This window comes from Betta splendens, chromosome 13, assembly GCF_900634795.4.
Source record: "Betta splendens chromosome 13, fBetSpl5.4, whole genome shotgun sequence".
Lineage (NCBI taxonomy): Eukaryota > Metazoa > Chordata > Actinopteri > Anabantiformes > Osphronemidae > Betta > Betta splendens.
The window spans coordinates 2,686,804-2,708,960 of record NC_040893.2 but is presented as its reverse complement, the minus strand read 5'-3'; the positions used below and the strand labels follow the sequence as shown (position 1 = coordinate 2,708,960).

Here is a 22,157-nt window from a genome sequence, read left to right as displayed (position 1 = left end):
TGGATTTATCCCGCACGAGCTGTGCGAACAGTGATTTCAGCCTCATTGCCCCGGCTTCCCCGAGCGACACTCATTCATCTGGTCGTTTTCCTGATCGAGCTGACGGGATGGCGGCAGCAGCGCAAAATAAAGACATGAGGCTGGAAAAGACAAACCCAGATGCTGCGCGGAGAGAAAAGAGGAGACCAGATGAATGATGAGAAATGAATTTAAAGAGGAAAATCAGGGAGAATGAGAGCGGTGAGTGCACACTTCACTATAACTTCCTTCCTTGTACCGCTCTTAAAAGTTACATTTCTGGACCACTGCTTCCATGTTTGAAATAGTATTTTAACATGAGACGGAATTCTACAAGTGCTGATACGGTGATCACATTCCTCCTGCACAGATCTGTATGACGTCGAGCAGAGTTTTTCTATTTTACACATCAAACAGTGGTGGCGATGAGATGATTTAGTGCTCGCACTCGGGGCTGAGGCCAGGCCGTGGCGGCGCGTAATCTCCGGCAGGTTGTATTTTGTCAAACCAAGGACGGTACGAGACACCGGGACCGGGTGTGCGTGTGTGTGTGTGTGTGCGTGTGTGTGTGTGTGTGTGTGTGTGTGTGTGTGTGTGTGTGTGTGGGGGGGGGGGGGGGCGTTTGTTAAATAGCTGCTCGGCGCCAGTCTGCTGATGCGCCGCAATAAGAACAATCTCTTGTCTCTTCGTATTTACCCTGAAGTCCTGCATGTGCGAGCCCCTCCGGCCCCTCCGCAGCCTCATCTGCGGCTCCGCTCCACTTTTCTGCTTCGGTCATGACTCGGTGTCAGATGTGGATTTTTTTCTTCTTCTTAACAGCTGCTCTCTCTGGGCCGGATGGACCGTGATGTGGGCCACAGGCGTCACTTCGATAAAAACTGAAAGAAAAAGTAATAATCCTTCTGAATCACACTGGTGCAGACAACTGCGCATTTCCTATTAACCCATGGGACTTTGTCGCGGCTTTGCGGCTTCACAAGCAGATCTACCGGTGGCCATAAAATAATATTATTTATGAAAAAAATCTAAACACAACATTTATCATATTCTCATAGTGAAACACAACTCAAGTGGCTCAATTTTCAAAGCACTGTTCTCACCTTGAAATGCGACTTCAACTCGCCGCGCTCGTGCGCCACACAGCCTGTTTTATGATTAGGGAGCCTGAAATGCACATCTTCACTGCGTTCCACTTGTTGCTCGGCTTTCATCAAATTGATACAGCCAAGCGTAAAAATGAGCAGGTCAGACAGGAGCAGAACGCGCAGTACCTGACTGAACCAAGGAATCACATGAGATTAGACACAAGTCCCCGGAGCATCGACTGCTTTCACGGCGGGTAACAGTATTCAGCCAGTTCTCAGAGGCAATGCGTAAACGCGCACTACCAGCCAGCAAGGTGCGACAAACAAATGCCAGAAAAGCAGGAGGATGTAAAATAATGAGTGTCTTCCACACGCAGCTCAGTGTCCCTGACGCGTGTTCAGGTTATCGTTTGTTTAAAGTGCCGCACCTTCACCTTTCTGCCAAGTGCTAAAGTCGCGGCGGCTTGGCTGCAGAAAACAGATTAGCAGCATATGGACGTGGATAACGGTTTTCTGCCGGAATACTCAAATGGATAATTGTATCAACAATGCTTGTGCAAATTAGTCACTATTTATTTGTTCTGCGCCGTCAACGGCACAGGAATCTCCATTACGCACGATTTAAAAGTCATTAAGCCGAGGGTGGACTACTCTGAGCTGTTGGTAGATCTACACAGACGGAGGATCTGATGGATTAATACATCCCTCGTGTTGAGCATAAACGAATATTTAAATATATATGTTATCAATTATTAATGTGGATGAAATACGCAAAATGACATTAAAAACGCAATGTTTGGAGAAACTATTTGTGCCTCAACGCTTTGCGACTTTGATGAAATTAAAAAAGTTGAATTATGAGAGTGGCTCAGTTTTATTGTTTCCCCTGAAATAAATCCAAATCCGATGACTTTAAAGCTTCAATAAGAGACATTAGAAGCAGATCTGCCGCTCCCGTTGCATGTTGTTGGGATTGTAGTAATTACAGTAAATTAACTTCAAAGCATGACGTTTGCGATAGAGTAGGAAGTTCTCTAACGCCTCCCAGTGTCCTCGGTCCTCGCGCTCAACACCGCACAGCGCAAAACAGTGCGACGCAGATGTGAAAACGTGCGACTTGGCCCCCGTCAGTGGAAACAAAGACGCTCTAATTACAACACAGCGCCAAAGGTTTTCGTCACGTTCGCCTACAACCTAGAATTGTTCTGTTCTTCCCCCCTTCGGATATTGTTTCTTCCTCCTTTTCATCTCTCCATCTTCTCCTCCCATCTCCCTGCATCATCTCCCCGGCTATATTTAGCAGCTAGACTGGGGCCTTGGCGCCAGACCGTTTAAGACCTGTCAAAGTCCCTCATATTTCCCCTTGTCACATGGAGACCCAGCGACCAGCGGCCTTCTCCTCTTCTTCTTCTCCTCATCTTCTCTTTTACTCCACCTCCCCGCTTTTCCTGCTCTCCACCACTTCTCCAGCCCCTCCGGTTCACTCTCCTAAATTAAACACATCACTTCTCACTTGTAGGAAAAGCAAACCCCCCCCCCCCCCCCCACACACACACACACACAGCACATACCGACCGAACCACATTATGATAACAATATCCTTCATGAGAGCAGGCAAATACCTGGCGCGTTGTGCTCTAAAACGGAACAAAAGTCACGACTTGTCAGCAAACATAGTCACAAACTACACGCACCCGGATTCAGTAACCTGTCTCTGAGCTAAAGCCCCGGTGTTTGACTGACAGGTAAACCACCAGGTGGGGGCGCTATAGTGGCGGTGGGGGGGTCGAGACTGAGCCGTGGTTTCGTTAAAGCCAACACTTTAAAGCTGTAGATTTTCAGACGGAAGGTTTAGTCCATCAGAGACTCTGAGGAACCGTAGACTTTATTTCACATGTTTGATATTTTTCATATTTAATGACTTTCCCGCGGGTTCTAACTAGGCTCCACCAGACTACTTATTTTAATGATAGAAGAGAGCCACCGCGTCCAGAGCTGCCCCGCTGGCGCTGAACGCGCTTTACCTGTTGCTGATGACAAGTACAATATGTGTACGTTCAGGGGAAGGACCTTAAAACGCGCTGCAGGTGTTTTTTGTTACAGTGATGACACACACGACAAACAATAACACACTTTACATTTATCATTTCTGTTTGGTGTTGAAAAATGTTTTATTGTTTGGAGGTGAGATTATAGTTGCGGGTTAAAAACAAATTATCATCAACAAAAAATGTGTATTCGTGTGTTATCGCGTTTTTGGGTGTGATAACAAATCAAATAAGAAATAAAACCTAATAAACATGCGAATAAAAATGAATAATTTTTAATTTCATCCAGCTAAATTTCTCCACGTTTTGTTTGTTAGACGAGGTGTAATAGAAAGCAAGAATACAAGTCACACTAACTCTGATAAAATGAAAAGGCCTCTGTTCCAGCGGACTGATGTATTTTTTGGTTTTTCGTTCGGCCACTTTCCTCTTTGTTTTTATTTGTTTTAGATAATTCTAAAAAAACACATTTATTTTTAAACACAGACTGAATTAGCTCAAATCGATTTAATTAATCGTGTTTAGGATTTTGCGTATGTTAGAGAAAACGGAGCAGCTGTAGAGTTTACGCCAAACGCAACTGATCATATTTTATGTTGTGTATTCGCTGCTACGCGGTCTAAAGCAGCATATTATGAGCCTGTGTGTTTTGCAGGTGTCTGGACCAACGAGCAGCCGCAGGGTCCGGAGGAGCAGAGGAGCAGAGCGGCCGCTGAACCCGCGGACACCGTCACGTCACGACCACGCTGCCTCAAGACACACGTCCAGATCCGCTCAATGTGACCATCAGCGCGCAGGTCCACGCTACTGAGATTTAGATCAGATAGTGTCATCCAACAAATAACGTCCTGCTTGGATTATCGTTAAACACGGCGAGAATCAACGTCATACAAGTTTAAAATTCGTTATGAAACGAGAATAATAGTTTTTTCAACGAACTTTAAGTAATATGTAATAACTCAGATTAAATAAATCAAACGCGACTGTGTTATTATAAAATGAGTTGTGATGTGTAATGTGATGTTGTAAAGATCGCCAGGATCTGATTTGAGGCTTCAGCAAAAATGACAACGGACGACAAACAAGTGTTTTTGCTGGAGAGCTAAATGTGCCTAGAGAAGCTAAAACTGCTCCAGACTCCTGTGACCCTGATGATAGACATCCATGCTTCAGCTTACCTGACAGTGAGACCACAGCTGGGGACCAGAACCAAGTCTAAGCACCACGAGCAGCAGCTTCACTGGGCCTGATGCAGAATAATGCAGCTGCTAAGTTGTTTAGTCTGACAGAGCAAGTATTATCAAAAACAACAGCTACATCATTATTCCCCCAACAGGTTCACTGTGATATGTGGTTTATTAGACTTGTGTTTCTGGATCCATGCGAGACCTTCCTCAGAGATGCTTGACATCAGCACAGTGACACATACCTGCATGAATGACCTGCTCTCACACAAATCCTCTAAAATCTGCCCAGCGCTGCAGCAAAGACAGGCTGATTCGGATGTATTTGAAAGTGTCACACTGTTTCCAGGCAGTCTGCCCACTCACCAGGCCACATGGTGTGTTTAAGGACTCAGTGTGAAGGCAGTGGAATCATGGAGTCATCTAGGGGGAAGTAGTTTAAACAACTATTCTATCTGAAGTCCACCATTAAGAACTCTACCTCTTTTAAAGCTGACTCATAATCTATAGTTCTGGAGCCGACTGGTGACTTTCTCCACCTATAGCTGAGTACATTTTATTTGTTTAAACAAATGTGTGATAGTGAATAAATGCACTTTTGTGTGGTCCTACCTTCTTCATTTACTATAAATATTCAGCTGTTTTCTGCAGAGCAGTATAAAATAAACTAGACCGTCACATGCATAAATGTGCCTCTTCCTGTATAATGAAACATCAATGATCTGCATGATGAAAGTCCAAAACATCTAGATATAAATAAATATGATTCTGAACATCTGAACATCATGAAGTAGCATTTTGTTGCTTAAGAATTGCAAAAACAGAAGTGATGACACTAAATTGCATTTGGAGGAACGACATTTACCTGCAGTAATTCTCTGAGCAAGAGGAGGATGTCAAGCGTCAACTAAATGTGTAACCAAGCAACTATGTGCTGCATGAGGAGCTAAACTGAACCACTGAAATATTTTACAATTAAAATTCCCTCCTTGTGTGTTGACTGCTGAGCCGCTGAGTCCTTTGTCTACTCATGAGCTTTAGATCAGGTGACTGTGAGTAACTGCAACACTTTTTGACTGTGAACTGCTGAGGCTGTTAAATCATGTAAAATGTTTGGTGCAACAAAGAGCTTCGGCTGCACATCCTCTCCTTGTTAAACAATGACAGCTTGAGCCTAATAACAGCCGGAGCCTGTTTTCACTATAACAGTGAATCTTTCCACCTTCACCTGCCATCACATCTACTCTACTCTGTTCTAAGAACGCTGTCTGAGTTTTGTGACTACTAACTTATGAACTAAATAAATAAGATAAAATAAAGCACGAGGACTAATCTGCTGTTAATCTAGTCTAGTAGTCATAGCTGTATCTACAAATGAGACGTTTGCTGCTTATTAGCAGAGAAATGAATGTGTTCTCTGCTTTCTGTGCTCCCTCAGAACAAAGAGCCAGAGTCGCCCATAAAAAGCAACTTAACAACACTTTACTGCCTGTTAAAGAGCATGCTACTAATTACTAGTGGGGGAGTGCTGATGGTCACCGCTGCAATTAGACCTAGTGAAAAAAAAGACACTTTCATTCCTTGAGTTTTATTCTCTATATTTGCACAAATGCTGGAAAAGGAAACAAGTGTTTGACAAAAGTGAGAGTTGAAAGTTGTAGTTAAAGAAGCAGGGATGGAGCCAGGAAAAAGCCTCATGCAGCGTCGTTCACTTTACAGGAACTATGGCCGTCAATGGAACATTTCTCACCACGTCAGACATTTTGCAACAGTAACAGGTAAAATATGTTCAATACAGAGAAAACAATGAAACATTAAAGCCACGCTTTATCTACAGATCTGTAGCCAGAGGAAGAAGAAAGAGTGGGATCAAGTCGCAAAAACTGAAACATGGAGGCTCCACGAGCGTCACTCGCTCTATGAACATATGTCAGAGGAAATGTATCTAAACTATTTGAGCAGCAAATCTGAATTCTACTGTAAACATCTAAGTGGCTCCAGTGTCGTCTCATTACTGCACCTTTTGTAAATGCAATTAATTGAAAATTAAAGGCATGAAAAGACCAAATTGAATTGAAAACATTAAGCCAGAGGCCTAGAGAGCAACGCACACAGACACACACACACACAGTGGGCTACGGGAACAGCAGGCGACGTTGGTCTCCAGCAGCATGTGTCGAGTGGCTCATGATTGAATTGAACAAAAAGGTAACAAGCAGGTCAATTACTGGCTGAGCTGCTGTTTGTACTGCACTCACTGCTGCACGGTAGATTACGTCCACTGCTACACTTCTTGCAGTGTCTACACAACCACTTTTCATTTTGGAATGATTCTAGCTCTAAATTTGAAAGGACTGGAAAGATTCCGATTCTGGTAGAATCATTAAAAAGATCAAATTCAAACCCAGGAATAAAATGCTGATTTTAAACGGAGTTGGGAAAAGCAACATAATGCACACATTCCTGACGCCGTTTGGTTCAGAGTGGGATTCAGTGTGCAGCAGAGCGGCGGTCGGCGGCTCTAGGGGAAGTTGGTGGGGAAGAGGCTGAGGGGCTGGCTCTCATTGGTGGGCAGGGGCGACCGGTAGCCCTCGAAGGTCCGTGGGATGCTGCCACTGGTGGAACCCGAACTGTTGCTGAGGGTCTCGATGCTGCCCTCCCTCTGCAGCTCTGAAGAAAGAGACAGATGAAGAGACACAGGGAGAGCGTTAGAGTCCTGACATGGAAAACAGCCAATCACAAGCTGTTACTGACCGCTGTTAGTCTGACCCTAATAAAACTAATGGGAACCAGAGAAGCTCATACTGTTTGGGCAGTAGACCTGTGATGGTCTGTGTGACGGACTGAAGACCTGTCCAGGCTGAACTTTGCCTCATGACCCTTATGAAGAACAGTGAGTGAGTGAGTCAGGAGAGAGGGCGCTCCTGCATGTTTCACCAACAGCCAGTGTCTCCTTGATGAACTCAATCTAACTCTTTCCTCCACGCTGGTTGTAACTAGCATGAGCTCCGTCTATCCGTCAGATGAACCCACGCTGCGGGTGGAGGCGAGCTGCTCCAACAGGACGCCTCTCCCAACATTCTCTGGGTGACACGGAGCATTTCTCCATCAGCTCTTCGCCTTGTGTGGAGCTGCTCTGGCGAGGATCGCTGCATGAGGAACACATTAGTGTTATTACATGCTGTAAAGCATTTCCATGGACACGTGGACAGAATGGCGTGCACGGAAGTGGCAGCACAGTATTAGGACTGTGATGCATATAGTGTATTGTGACATCCATCAGGGCTGGAGTGGTGTTTAATATGCCTCAGCCTCCTGACAGCGGTGCACGCCCTGCAAACGTCCACGGAGCAGTCAGGACGAAGCGTGACTGTCATCAGCAGATGTTCATTACAACCAACGTACACATGCGCTGTTCGTGTCCATGGACGTTAGACGACACATAATCAGAGCATTTCTTCCTCACAGGCTGATATCTGCTCCCAGGAAACATCAGAAAGATGAAACAGCTGCAGCTGAGCTTGATTCTGATGATGAGGCCAGTGGTTCTGTGGGTCAGGCACGGAACCAGATAGTAAGAATATGTCCAGTATAAAGTGCATGTGAGCATCCACACTTTACCCCAGCGTCCGTACGGCTGTGATCTGCCTTGGCTTCAGTTAGAAACGCTTTTACACCACTACCAGCGACCCGTCAGTGACCCACCAGGAAGCCTCATCCAGAAAGTCTTTTCCAATTTCAACTGCACCAAACTACAGCGTGTGCTTCATTCATCCTGCAGATGACGGCTTGTGTTGCTGAGGGCATGCAGGAAGTGGGAGTGTCCTGCCCAGGAAGCCTAATCCAAACCACACGCTTATTATGCAGACCAGCATACGCTGAGCCACTGCTGAGCTCCCAACTCACCTCTTCTTTAAGCTCTCACATTAGAGAAGGTGGAAGGTGGCAGCTTCCACTGGTATGTGTGTCTGTCTCATAATGACCTGCAGGAACCGATCAGCTCAGGTCATAGTAATGTGGAATTTGAGGCAGATTTTCTATTTTATTTATGTATTGTATCAGATGTTATCATGTAGACCTCTTAAAATAGTAGTGTGGCCATTCAACACGTGTAATGAGCAGCGTGCTGAGAAATGAGTCCATAATAAACAATCACTGCTGTTAGACAGCATGTGAATGGCTCATTCTCTGCTGTTGGCAGGTTATGACAGCAGATGTGATGTGGGTCGGTTGTTTTAATGAGGTAATAGTGTGAATAATGTTTCATATAATTTGGGGGCACACTAGTATTGTAATAAAACCACTGTGATTTTGTTCCGCTTCATTTTATCAGAATCGTCAATGTTGACAAATTGTTCTATAATAGAGGGATCGTAGGGATAATTTTCCTGAAAACCTTTCAGCTGTGTCGTTCACAGGTAACACATACACTAACTTCTAGTGCTTTAGAGATGGAAGAAGGAAGACAAGCGGCGCGGTGTGGAGGGAACTACATATCATCACCTATGGGGACTCATCTACCTTCTTGATGTCCTCCTTTTTCAGCCCAGACGTGTGCAGGGAGCTGAAGCCCTGCCATATTCGCCAGCCTCGATGCCACTGGCTCTTATTCTGACACCCGTGGGTCATGTAGAAGACGAGGGTCTGGGTAATATTGTGCTGGTTGGGACTATAGTGCAGTACAATGCCTGCACAGTGTGGCTTCCTCACACGCTGACCATCGGGCCTCTTGCTTCCCCACCCATGAGCCTTTTAGCCAGCTACTTGTTGTAGGCGCTGTAATCTGCTCAACGCCCTAGTGAAGCTCTGAAGGCCCTTTCTAGTGCTGCCTAATCCATCTCATTGTGCGACGTCCGCCAGCTATTCAACAAGTCTTAACCTCTCACGCCCCCAACACAATTCCCTGGTGCTCTAATGCTGGGGCTCTTTTCTTCTGGGGCTCATGCCATCAGGCCAAGTATATAGTTATCTACAAAGTAGTTCTGTTCAGCTCGATGTGCAGATATTGCTTCTCAGCATTATCTATTATAAAGGAAAGGAAAATTTGATATGAGCTGCCTGAAATATAGTTTACACTAATAAATAAAGGCTAATCTTGAAAAGTTCAATTTTTAATTCCAATAATGACACATAGTAAAAGCTTTTTCTCAACTCATGGTGTGTGTGGCCGAAGCTTGGAAGCCGTTCTGTGACTGAGATGCCAGACTACAGCAGCGCATGCCACGGCTGGGGTTGACAGGACGCTGGCTGCAGGGGGGGGGCAAACAAACCAACATCCCTGTCAGCCAGCCACACAAAGTAAATGAGAGAGGGTCCAGGCTGTGAACAGGCCTTTAATCCTCTTATGCTCAGACAAACACACACTCTGTGACAGACACGCTTTCATACAAACAGTCCAAATCTACTTTCAGATTCAAAGCACTTTAGTTACTGCTAGAAAAACTCACACACATCATCATCTCAGGGAATTCCCATTTCCTTGTTTCTGGATATAATAACATTGGATTACTATTGTCTAATTGTTATGTGATGTATTGGGTGATGCTAATTTGTGGAAACATTAATACAAATCCTAATTAAAGTCAGATGATTGACACAGATGTGACATATGAAAGGATTCATATTTTTACAGCTCACCTGTCCATTTAGTCCAGTGCTCATTGCTTTGTTACTGTTCTTACTACGTTATTTGTCATTAATCAGAACAAACCTTATGTGTTTTCCTCCTCTGTGTTGGGATCAGACAGGTCCCCCGTTCTGACTAGCGAGAGGTTGAGTCTGATCGGGCTTTCTCTTTCTCTGCTGAAATAACCTAAGCGACGTGTTGCTGGATATAACCTGGAGTTGAGTCATGCCAGCAGATCACTGTTCGAGTGGCTTCAAACACTTTTGCATCACGCATCAATTCTAAGGTGCTCCATCACATTGTATAAAACATGTAAAATATGTAGCAAATGCAGCTTTTTACTTGTAACCCACAACCTGCCTGTGATATTACATCTATCTAATCTTAAAACATTAAATCCTAATTCAATCTTTGTGACGGACCTCAAATAAGTTTAAATAAACAGAAAGCTATAGCTGCATGTTGCACACAGAGGCTTCCTGTGGACCTGAGCAGCCGTGTGCTGCTGGAACGGATCAAAGACACGACGAGGAACCTGTTAATCAGCGCCTGTGCCAGCCGGGCCGCGCATCCACTGGCCCTGGTGGAGGGAGGCTGGGTGGGGGCGGTAACCCATAGCGACGGTATACTTATCCCAGCTGATTGATTTTGTGTTTTAACTTTAATCTCACCGTGGGCCCAGCTGCCTCTGATTAGTGCTCTCACGTCACATTCCAACCTTGACAGTCTCACACACATTTATACTTACACAAAGGTCTGCCTATGTGAAAAATTATGATGTGGTTCTTTGTGCTGATGAGAATGGCCCTGGTTTTATGATTACCCAGTGGCTGTTTATTAGAGTATTTGATCGTTAAATTTTAAAAAGCATAAACACAATACACTAACATAGTAGCTTCTCAGATTGTAGCAGCCATTTCTATTTCTATTTTAGAACTAGAGGGAACGTCCCTCAGTCATACCAGGCTCGCTCCTGGTGGACCCTTGTTGGACCTATATGCTACTGGAGACTAGGACTGTATGTTGGTCTACCCACTTGGCCCTGTTGCTCTGATAGATAGATAGAGATAGAAACAGAGTGAATGCAGATGGAGGAACAGAGAACCACTTAATGGGCGGGTTGTGGGGGTAAAACCGATGCCGAAGCAGAGAAGGCTCATCATTAGTTTATGATTCCTTGGGAGCATAATATATGTAACAGAGCATTTATAATACAGCAATAGGTTAGAGTGCGAGACTATGTCTATGTCAGCGAGCCCTTGCTCTGCACAATCCTTAGAAAGCTGTCATTAGCCACATTAGTGTGAAAGCTCATTAACATGTACTGCAGCTCATCCTGTGAAAAGCCAGGCTTAACTCACCCTCCTGTGTAAAGGATGCCACAAATTAACGCAGCTGCAGACACACACGGCACATTCAGGGTCCAAACTGAGCCACGTCTTGGGCAACAGCTGGGTTCATTCATTTGCTGGTGGACATGCAGCACAGGTCAGTGCTGATAATCCACGAGACTCCCTCTGTTATAACCAATCACATGGAGGCACTGAGATGCTTGAAGCACACTGAAAGCTCACTAACAGGGTCCAGCCAACACGCCGTCCGCTGAATGGAGGCCCCAGGCCTGAACTCCACAGGCTAAACCATTAATCACAATACTCAACAGGTTGCATGATTAAGGAACAAATGAAAAGAAAGCCGGTGATTCATGGAACTAATTCAGGCTTTTGAGTGGGGACTTTCTCCCCGTCTCCTCAGACCATATATTCGAGGCTGTGTATACACAGGCTGACCACAGCTTTCCCAGCGGCTGCTCATTAGACTGCGTTATAAGGGGTGCCAACAACATGCTGGGACACTCCTGACACTCTATGTGGGACGCTTTGAATTAGGCCTCTAATGAAAACCTAGTGGTGACCCACGCTTTGACTGGCGACTCACCGAGCAGACTGACAGCCGCCTCCACACTGGACACTGTGTGTTACTGCTTTTATAGGCTCACTGCTCCTAAACCTGGGTCAAAGAAAATACCCACAGACCCAGGCTGACCCAGTAAGTAAGTTGACAGTGAAAAAATGATTTCCTTCATTCTGAAGACGGAGCACAATCACTACTTCATCTTACTTCATACTCTGTCCATTAGAATAACAATATACTAGGTTGTATATGAAATAAAACCAAGATAATGGAACAGACAATCAGACAAGAGACAAAGCAAACAGTCCAACATTGAATCTGCTGCCAAGACTCAGCATTTACAGCAGTGCACACAGTCCAGAGGTTTGAGCAGAGCGAAGTGGGGGAGAGCGGATCTCTGCTCAAAGCCACATCTCTGCCAGTCACAGCTCAGTGCTCTACTCACCTCACAACATGCTGCCATCAAATAACACATAGTTACTACAAAATCTGCATAAAGTGTCTTGTGTTCAGGGTTTGAGGAGGATGCAGCCATCTGCACCTCGTTCCTACCTCTGCTGCCTCCTGTGACGCAGGCTGATGCCTGTCCTGAGCTCTTTTCATGCTACACGTGACTGAATTCTTCTTGTGGCTCACAAGCAATTTCAAAACGTAAGCATATTCAAATACTAGTGTGTAAGCAAACTGTGGTGGGCCACACTGAGACATCCTAACCTGGATCCAAACTCTCGTCTGTGGATGGGTGTCTTTTGACAGGCACGCTGGGAAACCCTGTCAACTGCTTGGACAGCAAGGTTGGCCTCAGCTCAAAGAGCTTGCTGGTGTTTGTGTCAGCTAAGGAAACGGATGGACAGGACAGCTCAGGAGGCTGCCACTCATAATCACATCAGCCCACAATAATGCTAAGCTAAGGTGTGTGCATGCGAGATGGCTTCTTAACCAAAACAATGGGAGGAGTTCGAACGTGATGCGGTAATATCAGCATCACCCAGATCCCCCAGGCCGACAGATCTAAAAGTCCTGACATCTGACAGCTGGAGGCGGATCTTTACTGATTGTTGCTTTTGTAACACTGTGAACATGAAGTGAACAGTGGACCATGAGTCACTGGATGTTACTTTATTACCAGGTTAAACATGTCCTGACTTTGTGTAAAAACATAACACACATCAAAGCACTCACTGGTTTCTGGAAATGTGTGAATTCAAAAACGAAGCAAATGAAAGCAAAGCCATGTACAAGCCACTGAAAGCGAGGTCCCAGTAAAGCACAAGACTGTGGTTCCTTGAGTATGTTAGTCCTGAGAGACATGCAAGCACAAATCACACATGCAGTCAACAAAGCAAAAGAGAAAGAAGGTTAGTTTGTCTGCGAGAGCAGAGTTGATGTAACAGGTTTGAATAAACAGCACGATGTTGGATAGAGATAAGAACACGAACGTGAACACAAACTACTGCTGTAAATATCTCAAGACAATGATTTACCATCGTTGTCTGCTTTTGTCCATTATGCAAAACCTTTCTGATTTATCTTTACATAGTCATAGATGGAAAGAACTAATAATATTGGTTGTGGTGAGAAAAAAATGACTTCAATATTTCATTAAGAAAACCCTAATCTTGAAATAATAAGTATTAACTGGAGGCTGTAATAAACTTTAATGATCAATGTTTTTTGTTTTGTTTTTTTACATTTTTTCTAACCTCTTAACATTAAAACACAACACACACAAACCAATCAGCTGCTTAAAATAGCTACAAATGCACAAGGAAGCTCTTGTTATCTTGTGCAATCTTCCTCTCAAATTAGTGTCTGTCTGTGCCAGAAGATTATTGGGCTCATCACTGGGATCATTTTGGCTCATTTCCTAATTACAGAATTAGAAGTCCTTGTATTGCTTTTGTTTGCCTTTGATTGACGTGGAGTGGAAAAAAGAGACAACATTATCTCCATAGCATCAACACGGAGCGGCTGCTTTTCATACATAATTTAATTTAATAATAATAATAATAATTAACATATTTTTTAATGTGGCATAATCATGGCTGAGCTTTCAACTTAGACATGTGGATGCACAGATTCTAAATGTTCAGTTATGATATCAGTTTAAGTACAGACACATGAATGCTGGTCTTCACCTTAAGTATTTAGCTGCCTACCGGCCTCTCACGTGGCCCCAAACCTGTTCAGTGTGCTAATGAGTAGTCACAGGTTCATTCTGCTCCTTACTAAAAAGAAAAAAGGCTCCTGAAATTTTCCTGCTGCATGATAACCTGTATGCTGCACTCTTGTAAAGGCCGAGTTACGTGGGGTCTAACAGTTTATAATCATGAACTTGACATTAAAGTGTATCTTAGCTTTGCTGTATTCTGATTTTGTATTATACTGTATGTATTTGTAAGAAATCACACTTAAACTCACACAATCTATTAGAGATGAGAAAAAGTAGAAAAAGAGGCAGAGCAGAGTTAAGTTTGAGTGTTTAGTCTACACCATATTTTTAACATACTCATTTCTTTATGCAGGGTTATTTCTTACTTCTTAAAATAAAATAATACATGTGTGCATATTTTGCCCTCCAGCATTATGTTCTCAAATGCAGTTTACAGTTCACACTGAATGATTCCCTAGTCGCACAAAGACACACCATGAAAACATAAATCAAATTGAAATGAAACCCGACACCTAAAAGAGGACTTTCCTTAGTCACTGGCTGGAGTCATACACATTAGACAAGTTGTATTTTTGAGGATTCATTTTGTTTAAGTACAGCTACAGAGCCCTTGGTCTTGATCCAAATGTCAACACCACCATTATTGAGCAACTACTAGAATTAATATGCAACTAAATTAAAAACAAAGATTTTTTTTCATCTCACTTGTGTATTTTCACCTGTTAAAGTGAGAATAATTAACAAAGTCAAAAGTGACAAAAAAACATTTCTGAGATTTGAAGTAAAATCTCAGTGACCAATATAGCCACCCTTCTGTTCAATAACAGTCACAAGCCTTCCATTGACGGAGTCAGTCAGACTCTTGATCTCCCTGAACCGCCGCCTTACCGTGGTGGAGGAGTTTGTGTGCCCGAATGACCCCGGGAGCTATGTTGTCGGGGGCTAAATGCCCCTGGTAGGGTCTCCCAAGGCAAACAGGTCCTGGGCGACGGGCCAGACTAAGAGCGGTTCACAACCCCCCTATGAAAGACAAACCACCAAGGCCAGAGACGTCGCCCGGTATGGCGCAGCTGGGGCCCCACCCTGGAGCCAGGCCCGGGGTTGGGGCTCGTATGCGAGCGCCTGGTGGCCGGGCCGGGCACAGCCCGAAGGAGCGACGTGGGGCCGTCCTCAAGTGGACCCACCATCCGCGGGAGGAACCGTAGGGGGCCAGTGCAGAGTGGATTGGGCGGCAGTCGAAGGCGGGAGCCTGGGCGCCCCAATCCCTGGATAACCAATCTGGTTATTGGGACATGGAATGTCACGCCACTGGGGGGAAAGGAGCCTGAGCTTGTGCAGGAGGTCGAGCGGTACCGGCTAGAAATAGTCGAGCTCACCTCCACACACAGCCTGGGCTCTGGAACCCAACTCCTTGAGAGGGGCTGGACCCTTTTCTACTCTGGAGTTGCCTGCGGTGAGAGGCGGCGGGCTGGTGTGGGCTTGCTCATAGCTCCCCAGCTTAGTCGCCATGTGTTGGAGTTTTCCCCGGTGGACGAGAGGGTCGCTTCCCTGCGCCTTCGGGTGGGGGATAGGTCACTCACCGTCATTTGTGCTTACGGGCCGAATGGCAGTGTGGAGTACCCGGCCTTCTTGGGGTCCCTGGAGGGAGTGTTGGAAAGCGCTCCAACTGGGGACCCCATCGTTCTTCTGGGAGATTTCAATGCCCACGTAGGTAACGACAGTGATACCTGGAGAGGCGTGATTGGGAGGAACGGCCTCCCTGATCTGAACCCGAATGGTGTTATGTTATTGGACTTCTGTGCTAGGCACAGTTTGGCCATAACTAACACCATGTTCGAACATAAAGGTGTCCATCAGTGCACATGGCACCAGGACACCCTAGGCCGGAGGTCGATGATAGACTTTGTAGTCGTTTCACCTGACCTTCGGCCATATGTTTTGGACACTCGGGTGAAGAGAGGGGCTGAGCTGTCAACTGATCACCACCTGGTGGTGAGTAGGATCCGCTGGCAGAGAAGGAGGCTGGAACGACTTGGCAGGCCCAAACGTATTGTGAGGGTCTGTTGGGAACGCCTGGCTGAACCCTCTGTCAGACGGACCTTTAACTCACACCTCCGGGAGAGCTTCGACCAGATTCCGAGGGAGGTGGGAGACATAGAGTCCGAGTGGACCATGTTCTCCGTCTCCATTGTCAACGCGGCTGTTCGGAGCTGTGGACGCAGGGTCTCCGGTGCCTGTCGTGGTGGTAATCCCCGAACCCGGTGGTGGACACCGGAGGTAAGGGACGCCATCAAGCTGAAGAAGGAGTCCTACCAGGTATGGTTGACCTGTAGGACTCCTGAGGCAGCTGATGGGTACCGGCAGGCCAAGCGTGCTGCAGCCCGTGCCGTTGCGGAGGCAAAAACTCGGGCTTGGGAGGAGTTCGGGGAGGCCATGGAGGAGGACTATCGCTCGGCCTCAAAGAGATTCTGGCAAACCGTCCGGCGCCTCAGGAGGGGGAAGCAGTTCTTTACCAACTCTGTTTTCAGTGGAGGTGGGGAGCTGTTGACCTCAGCTGGGGATGTTATCGGACGGTGGAAGGAGTACTTTGAGGATCTCCTCAACCCCTCCGACATGCCTTCTGCTGAGGAAGCAGAGGCGGGGGACTCAGAGGCGGACTCGCCCATCACCCAGGCTGAGGTCACCGAGGTAGTTGGTAAGCTCCTCGGTGGCAGAGCAGCAGGGGGGGATGAGATCCGTCCTGAGTACCTCAAGTCTCTGGATGTTGTGGGGCTGTCTTGGGTGACACGCCTCTGCAACATCGCGTGGAGGAGGGGGACAGTTCCTCTGGACTGGACAACCGGGGTGGTTGTCCCTCTTTACAAAAGGGGGACAGGAGAGTGTGTTCCAACTATAGGGGGATCACACTTCTCAGCCTCCCTGGGAAAGTCTATGCCAGGGTACTGGAGAGGAGAATTCGGCCGATAGTCGAACCTCGGATACAGGAGGAACAATGTGGTTTTCGGCCTGGTCGTGGAACGCTGGACCAGCTTTATACCCTCAGCAGGGTGCTTGAGGGTTTGTGGGAGTTTGCCCAACCAGTCTACATGTGCTTTGTGGATCTGGAGAAGGCATTCGACCGCGTCCCTCGTGACATCCTGTGGGGGGGTGCTCCGGGAGTATGGAGTCCGGGGCCCTTTGCTAAGGGCTGTTCGGTCTCTGTACAACCGGAGCAGGAGCCTGGTTCGCATTGCCAGCAATAAGTCAGACCTGTTCCCGGTGCATGTTGGACTTCGGCAGGGCTGCCCTTTGTCACCGGTTCTGTTCATTATTTTTATGGACAGAATTTCTAGGCGCAGCCAGGGGCCGGGGGGGGGTCTGGTTTGGGGACCACAGGATAGCATCTCTGCTTTTTGCAGATGATGTTGTCCTGTTGGCTTCATCAGGCCAGGACCTCCAGCGTGCGCTGGTGCGGTTTGCAGCTGAGTGTGAAGCGGCTGGGATGAGAATCAGTTCCTCCAAATCTGAGGCCATGGTTCTCGACCGGAAAAAGGTGGTTTGCTCTCTCCAGGTTGGAGAAGAGTTCCTGCCTCAAGTGGAGGAGTTTAAGTATCTTGGGGTCTTGTTCACGAGTGAGGGAAGGAAGGAGCGTGAGTTTGACAGATGGATCGGTGCGGCGGCTGCAGTAATGCGGTCGGTGTATCGGTCCGTCGTGGTGAAGAGGGAGCTGAGCCGAAAGGCAAAGCTCTCAATTTACCGGTCAATCTATGTTCCTACCCTCACCTACGGTCATGAGCTTTGGGTCATGACCGAAAGGGCAAGGTCACGGATACAAGCGGCTGAAATGAGCTTCCTCCGCAGGGTGGTTGGGCGCTCCCTTAGAGATAGGGTGAGGAGCTCTGTCACCCGGGAGGAGCTCGGAGTAGAGTCGCTGCTCCTCCACATCGAGAGGAGCCAGCTGAGGTGGCTCGGGCATCTAGTTTGGATGCCTCCTGGACGCCTCCCTGGGGAGGTGTTCCGGGCATGTCCCACCGGTAGGAGGCCCCGAGGAAGACCTAGGACTCGCTAGAGAGACTACGTCTCTCGGCTGGCCTGGGAACGTCTTGGGGTCCCACCGGAAGAGCTGGAGGAAGTGTCCGGGGAGAGGGAAGTCTGGAACTCTCTGCTTAGACTGCTGCCCCCGCGACCCGGCCCCGGATAAGTGGATGAAAATGGATGGATGGATGGATGATTTGATTTGACTTTAAATTTCTTGTTTTGGAAGAGCCCAAAAGTTCTCAATAGGGTTTAAGTCAGGTGAGAAAGGAGGATGTCATAGTTTTTCATCTTTAAGGCCTTTACTGGCCAGCCACGCGGTGGAGTACTTTGATGCCTGTGATGGAGCGTTATCTTCCATAAATATCAAAGCCTTTTGAACAGATGCAGACTTTTTCCCTGTACCACTGCTTGAGGACAAATTAAAATTGGCAGTAGGTCCGAGAGTTGATTTTGACTTTATTGTGAAGTAACGCTCAAGATTCACTATCATCTCAACGAGCGACTTCGGACGTTATCACGCCATTCAATGGTTCTCCCTCTCACCTACAGGTATCATTGGACTCAAAGTTTGGTGTCTGTGATGGGCAGCTGTGGATCCAACCATCCTGCCTGTATCCAGTCCCTGGTCCAACCATCCTGCCTGTGCTCTGTTGTTGCTTGTTGTTGCTTGTTGTTGTTGCTGTGCTTTTCTCTCTCTTTCTATCCTCTCACCCCAACCGGTCGAGGCAGATGGCGGCCCACATCCAGTCTGGTTCTGCTGGAGGTTTCTTCCTCGTTAGAGAGGGAGTTTTTCCTCTCCATTGTTGCTGTCAAATTACATGCTCGCTGTATGTGGGATTTGTTGGGTTTAGTTGTGTGAGGTCTTAAACCTTACTTTGTAAAGTGCCTTGAAATAACTTTGTTGTGATTTGGCACTATGTAAATAAAATTGAATTGAATTGAATTCATTATCAGTGGTTATCAGCCCTTGCGTATGGGCCAGCAGGTACCTACTGTACCTACTGGCAGGGGTGAGTAGTCAGTCGTCATGGATTCGTAAGGTAGGTCCCGGCTTGGATGATTTAACCAACAGAATCAGTACCTGCAACCTTTTTCCTTCCCAAGCCACCCCTTCTTCATGCTAAGGCTGTGACAATTGAAGGTAAAGATAAGTGTTGCATCACATAGCGAACGGGGAGACAGTACATGGCTGAGGGTTATGACAACGTTTACATATTTATACATCTACGTATTTACAAACATGCAGGAATGGGAGGACATGGTGTTGTAGCAGGTCTCGTGTTATGGAAAGCTGGCAAGGCTCAGATGCCTCTCCATTATGTATCTTATCACTTATTTATCCCACTATGTTTTATTGATATACACACCACCACACAGAGGCTCGTGAATGTGTGTATACACCCAAGAAAACACTTTAGAATAAAGGCCTTAGAACAAAGACAATGTGACTGCAGTGCGCGTGTTGTCTGTTTCTATACCAGAAAATCCTTCCTGTGTTCAATACTGTCACAAGTCCTCTGACAGGGAGCAAGGAACACAAAATGGTGGCTTGACTAACCAGGAGCAAACAAAACCATTTAATATAATAAACTACACAATTCATAGAAGAAAATAAACTTAAGGTTTGAGGACTAACTAAAATCACTGCTTAAAGGCAGTGATTGAACCAGTCAATGTGAGACTAACTAGACGAACGGAGGAATCAAGCTGAAAATTAGTGTTCAAAACAGGAACCAACAAGGTCAAGCTAACTAATAATAAAATGAATCTGTTCACATAAATGTGTGGTCAGAAGGAGTACAGTAACAGTAAAATGAAGGAGCAGAATGCACAGGGCAGGAGGTCACACACATCTCAACTATGGTTTGGTTTACATAACCTTTATTTTTAGGCAGTGAGGCACTAAGCCTAATAAACAAAGTGGATGCATGTGTTGCTGTAGATGCTACACTGGTGGTGCACATGCGAAGTCTTCAATGAAGGCATCAAAATCGAGCATTTACCGTAGTCTAAAAGTGAATGTGTAGGATCAGTGGGCATGAGCCTGACTGATACCCTGCCATGCACTATATCTGGATCTGGTTCCCCAGCTTCAAATACAAACTCTTTACCCAGTTTAACCTTTGAAACTAGCATGAGCTAGCATGTCAAATGTCGTTATCAAAAAAGTATGTTTGAATCGCTTTTCACAGCATTATTCAAACTTCTAACTGCTCAAGTGTGGCCCAGGGGAAGTCACCAGCAGGAGACTGAGTGACAGTTGGGAGAAAATGGCCTGGGTGCAGTTTGAGTGACGGGTCACAGATCACAGCAAGTTCATGGCTCCATCCAAAGAGCGACGGAGGCTGCAGCCACAACAAGTGCTCCACTGTGCTGCAGCTGCGGCGGATCAGGAGGAGTGGATTGCCCTCAGCCACGAGTCCATTTCTGTTGCTCCACACAAAGTGTCTCTGCAGCCCTTCTGTTGTCTGACCAGCCCAAAACAGACACGGAGCAGGCCGTACAAAGTGCTTCCCACCACTCTCACCATTTCCCTCTTTCTCTCTCTCGCCCTAATTCTCTCTCGCTCTGTTGTCACTCGTCCTGGTTTTCTGTGAAGCCTTACAACCTTTCCCTGCGTGTGGATGTATTTGTGTGTGTCTCCCTTGAGCGAGCTGTTAAGTGCAGTCTCCAAAAACTCCACAAAAGCCCATTTGCAGTCAGATAGAGCTACACACAACTCTATGGAGTGATACTAACACACACAGACACACACACATACACACACAAACACACACAAACACACACACACACACACACACACACACACACACACACACACACACACACACACACACACACACACACACACACACACACACACACACACACACACACACACTTTTCACACTTCCCTCTGGGCAAACAGGGCAGAGTGGCAGAAGCGAGGCTGAGATAAATGATACAATGATATCCAGGCCTGACTTGTCAGTGGAGTTGACAAAGAGGATGAAGAGGAGGATGAAGAGGAGGAGGGGCGAGCGGTGGCAACTCTGAATACAGGAATTATTCTTCATCATCTCACACTGTCGCCACATATTACGCTCAAACTCTTACTTGGCAAAGAGAGGGGGGGCGGGTTTGGGTGGGGGGTGGGGTGCACTGTAGGGCAGCTATAATGACCACACTGTTCACCCTCACTGTGTCCAGCACCGTACTCTACGGCCTCACATGCTGTTCTACCACTGCAGCCCTCTCTTCCTCCTGCATTTGTTCTTTCTGTCTGTCACAGTACTGAGGAGCTTTCAGGAAGAGAGTGCACTCATTTGCTGTCCCTCCCTCTGTCTCTCTCTTGCCCGCCCTCCCCTCTGCTCTCTCACTTCCTTCTCTCTGGTTGAAGCAAGGGGACAACATGGCCCTCTGGGCATGTCACAAAATTATTAACTAATAGTTTTGAGTAAGTCAAGTATCTGAATAGTGTGTGTGTGTGTGTGTGTGTGTGTGTGTGTGTGTGTGTGTGTGTGTGTGTGTGTGTGTGTGTGTGTGTGTGTGTGTGTGTGCATGTTGTTGTTGTTGTTGTTGGTGGTGGTGGTGATGGGGTTACCTCAGTCTGTACAGTACATTTGACCAACTATTAAGTTATGAACAGTCTGAACACCTTCCTCTGAGACCTCTTTAAAACCTAAACTACTCCATTCAAACAGACACATTAAAGTCTTCCTCTCGTTGTCACTGAAGCCTGCTTCATTGCTTGTCAGCCATAAATTTGGATCTCGATGACAGAACCGCAGTCAAGTTTATAAAAAAGCCTTGTGTGTCCAAACCATCAGTGGTGACAAACTAGAGCTATTGTAATATGTAACATGTGTCAAAGCCTGTGAGGCAGATTTCATTCAGAATAAAGCTGTGTAACATTGTAAGATTGTTGATTGGATGAAGCTAATAGGAATCATATCCTCAAGTCTTGATAGACAGTGCTCAGCCTGAAAAAAACACCTGGCAGATTTTGGACTTGAACACGTATTGGATTGAATGTGGTAACCTCGCCTGCCACCTGGTTGTCAGCTCAGTAACGGGTTCGAGCTTTAGCATCGATGGGAAGCTAGGTAAGGA

The 22,157-nt window shown here is 46.4% G+C and overlaps 1 protein-coding gene and 1 long non-coding RNA gene across 4 annotated transcripts in view; one reads left to right on the top strand and one right to left on the bottom strand.

Annotated features, from left to right (window-relative positions):
• The first annotated feature begins 102 nt into the window (after window positions 1-102).
• LOC114868430 (uncharacterized) lies at window positions 103-5,335 on the top strand. The gene is made up of 2 exons (XR_003788023.3): window positions 103-240; window positions 3,807-5,335. It is a non-coding gene; the product is annotated as an uncharacterized LOC114868430 (long non-coding RNA).
• Window positions 5,336-5,916: 581 nt separating this feature from the next.
• The window catches only part of bcas3 (BCAS3 microtubule associated cell migration factor), a 286,604-nt gene continuing 270,363 nt past the window's right edge, over window positions 5,917-22,157 (bottom strand). For all 3 annotated transcript variants that reach the window (XM_029171342.2, XM_029171343.2, XM_055514053.1), the window contains one exon: window positions 5,917-7,005. In XM_029171342.2, coding sequence (XP_029027175.1) covers window positions 6,857-7,005 — 149 coding nt within the window. In that variant the 3' untranslated portion in view covers window positions 5,917-6,856. The remainder of the gene's footprint in view (window positions 7,006-22,157) is intronic.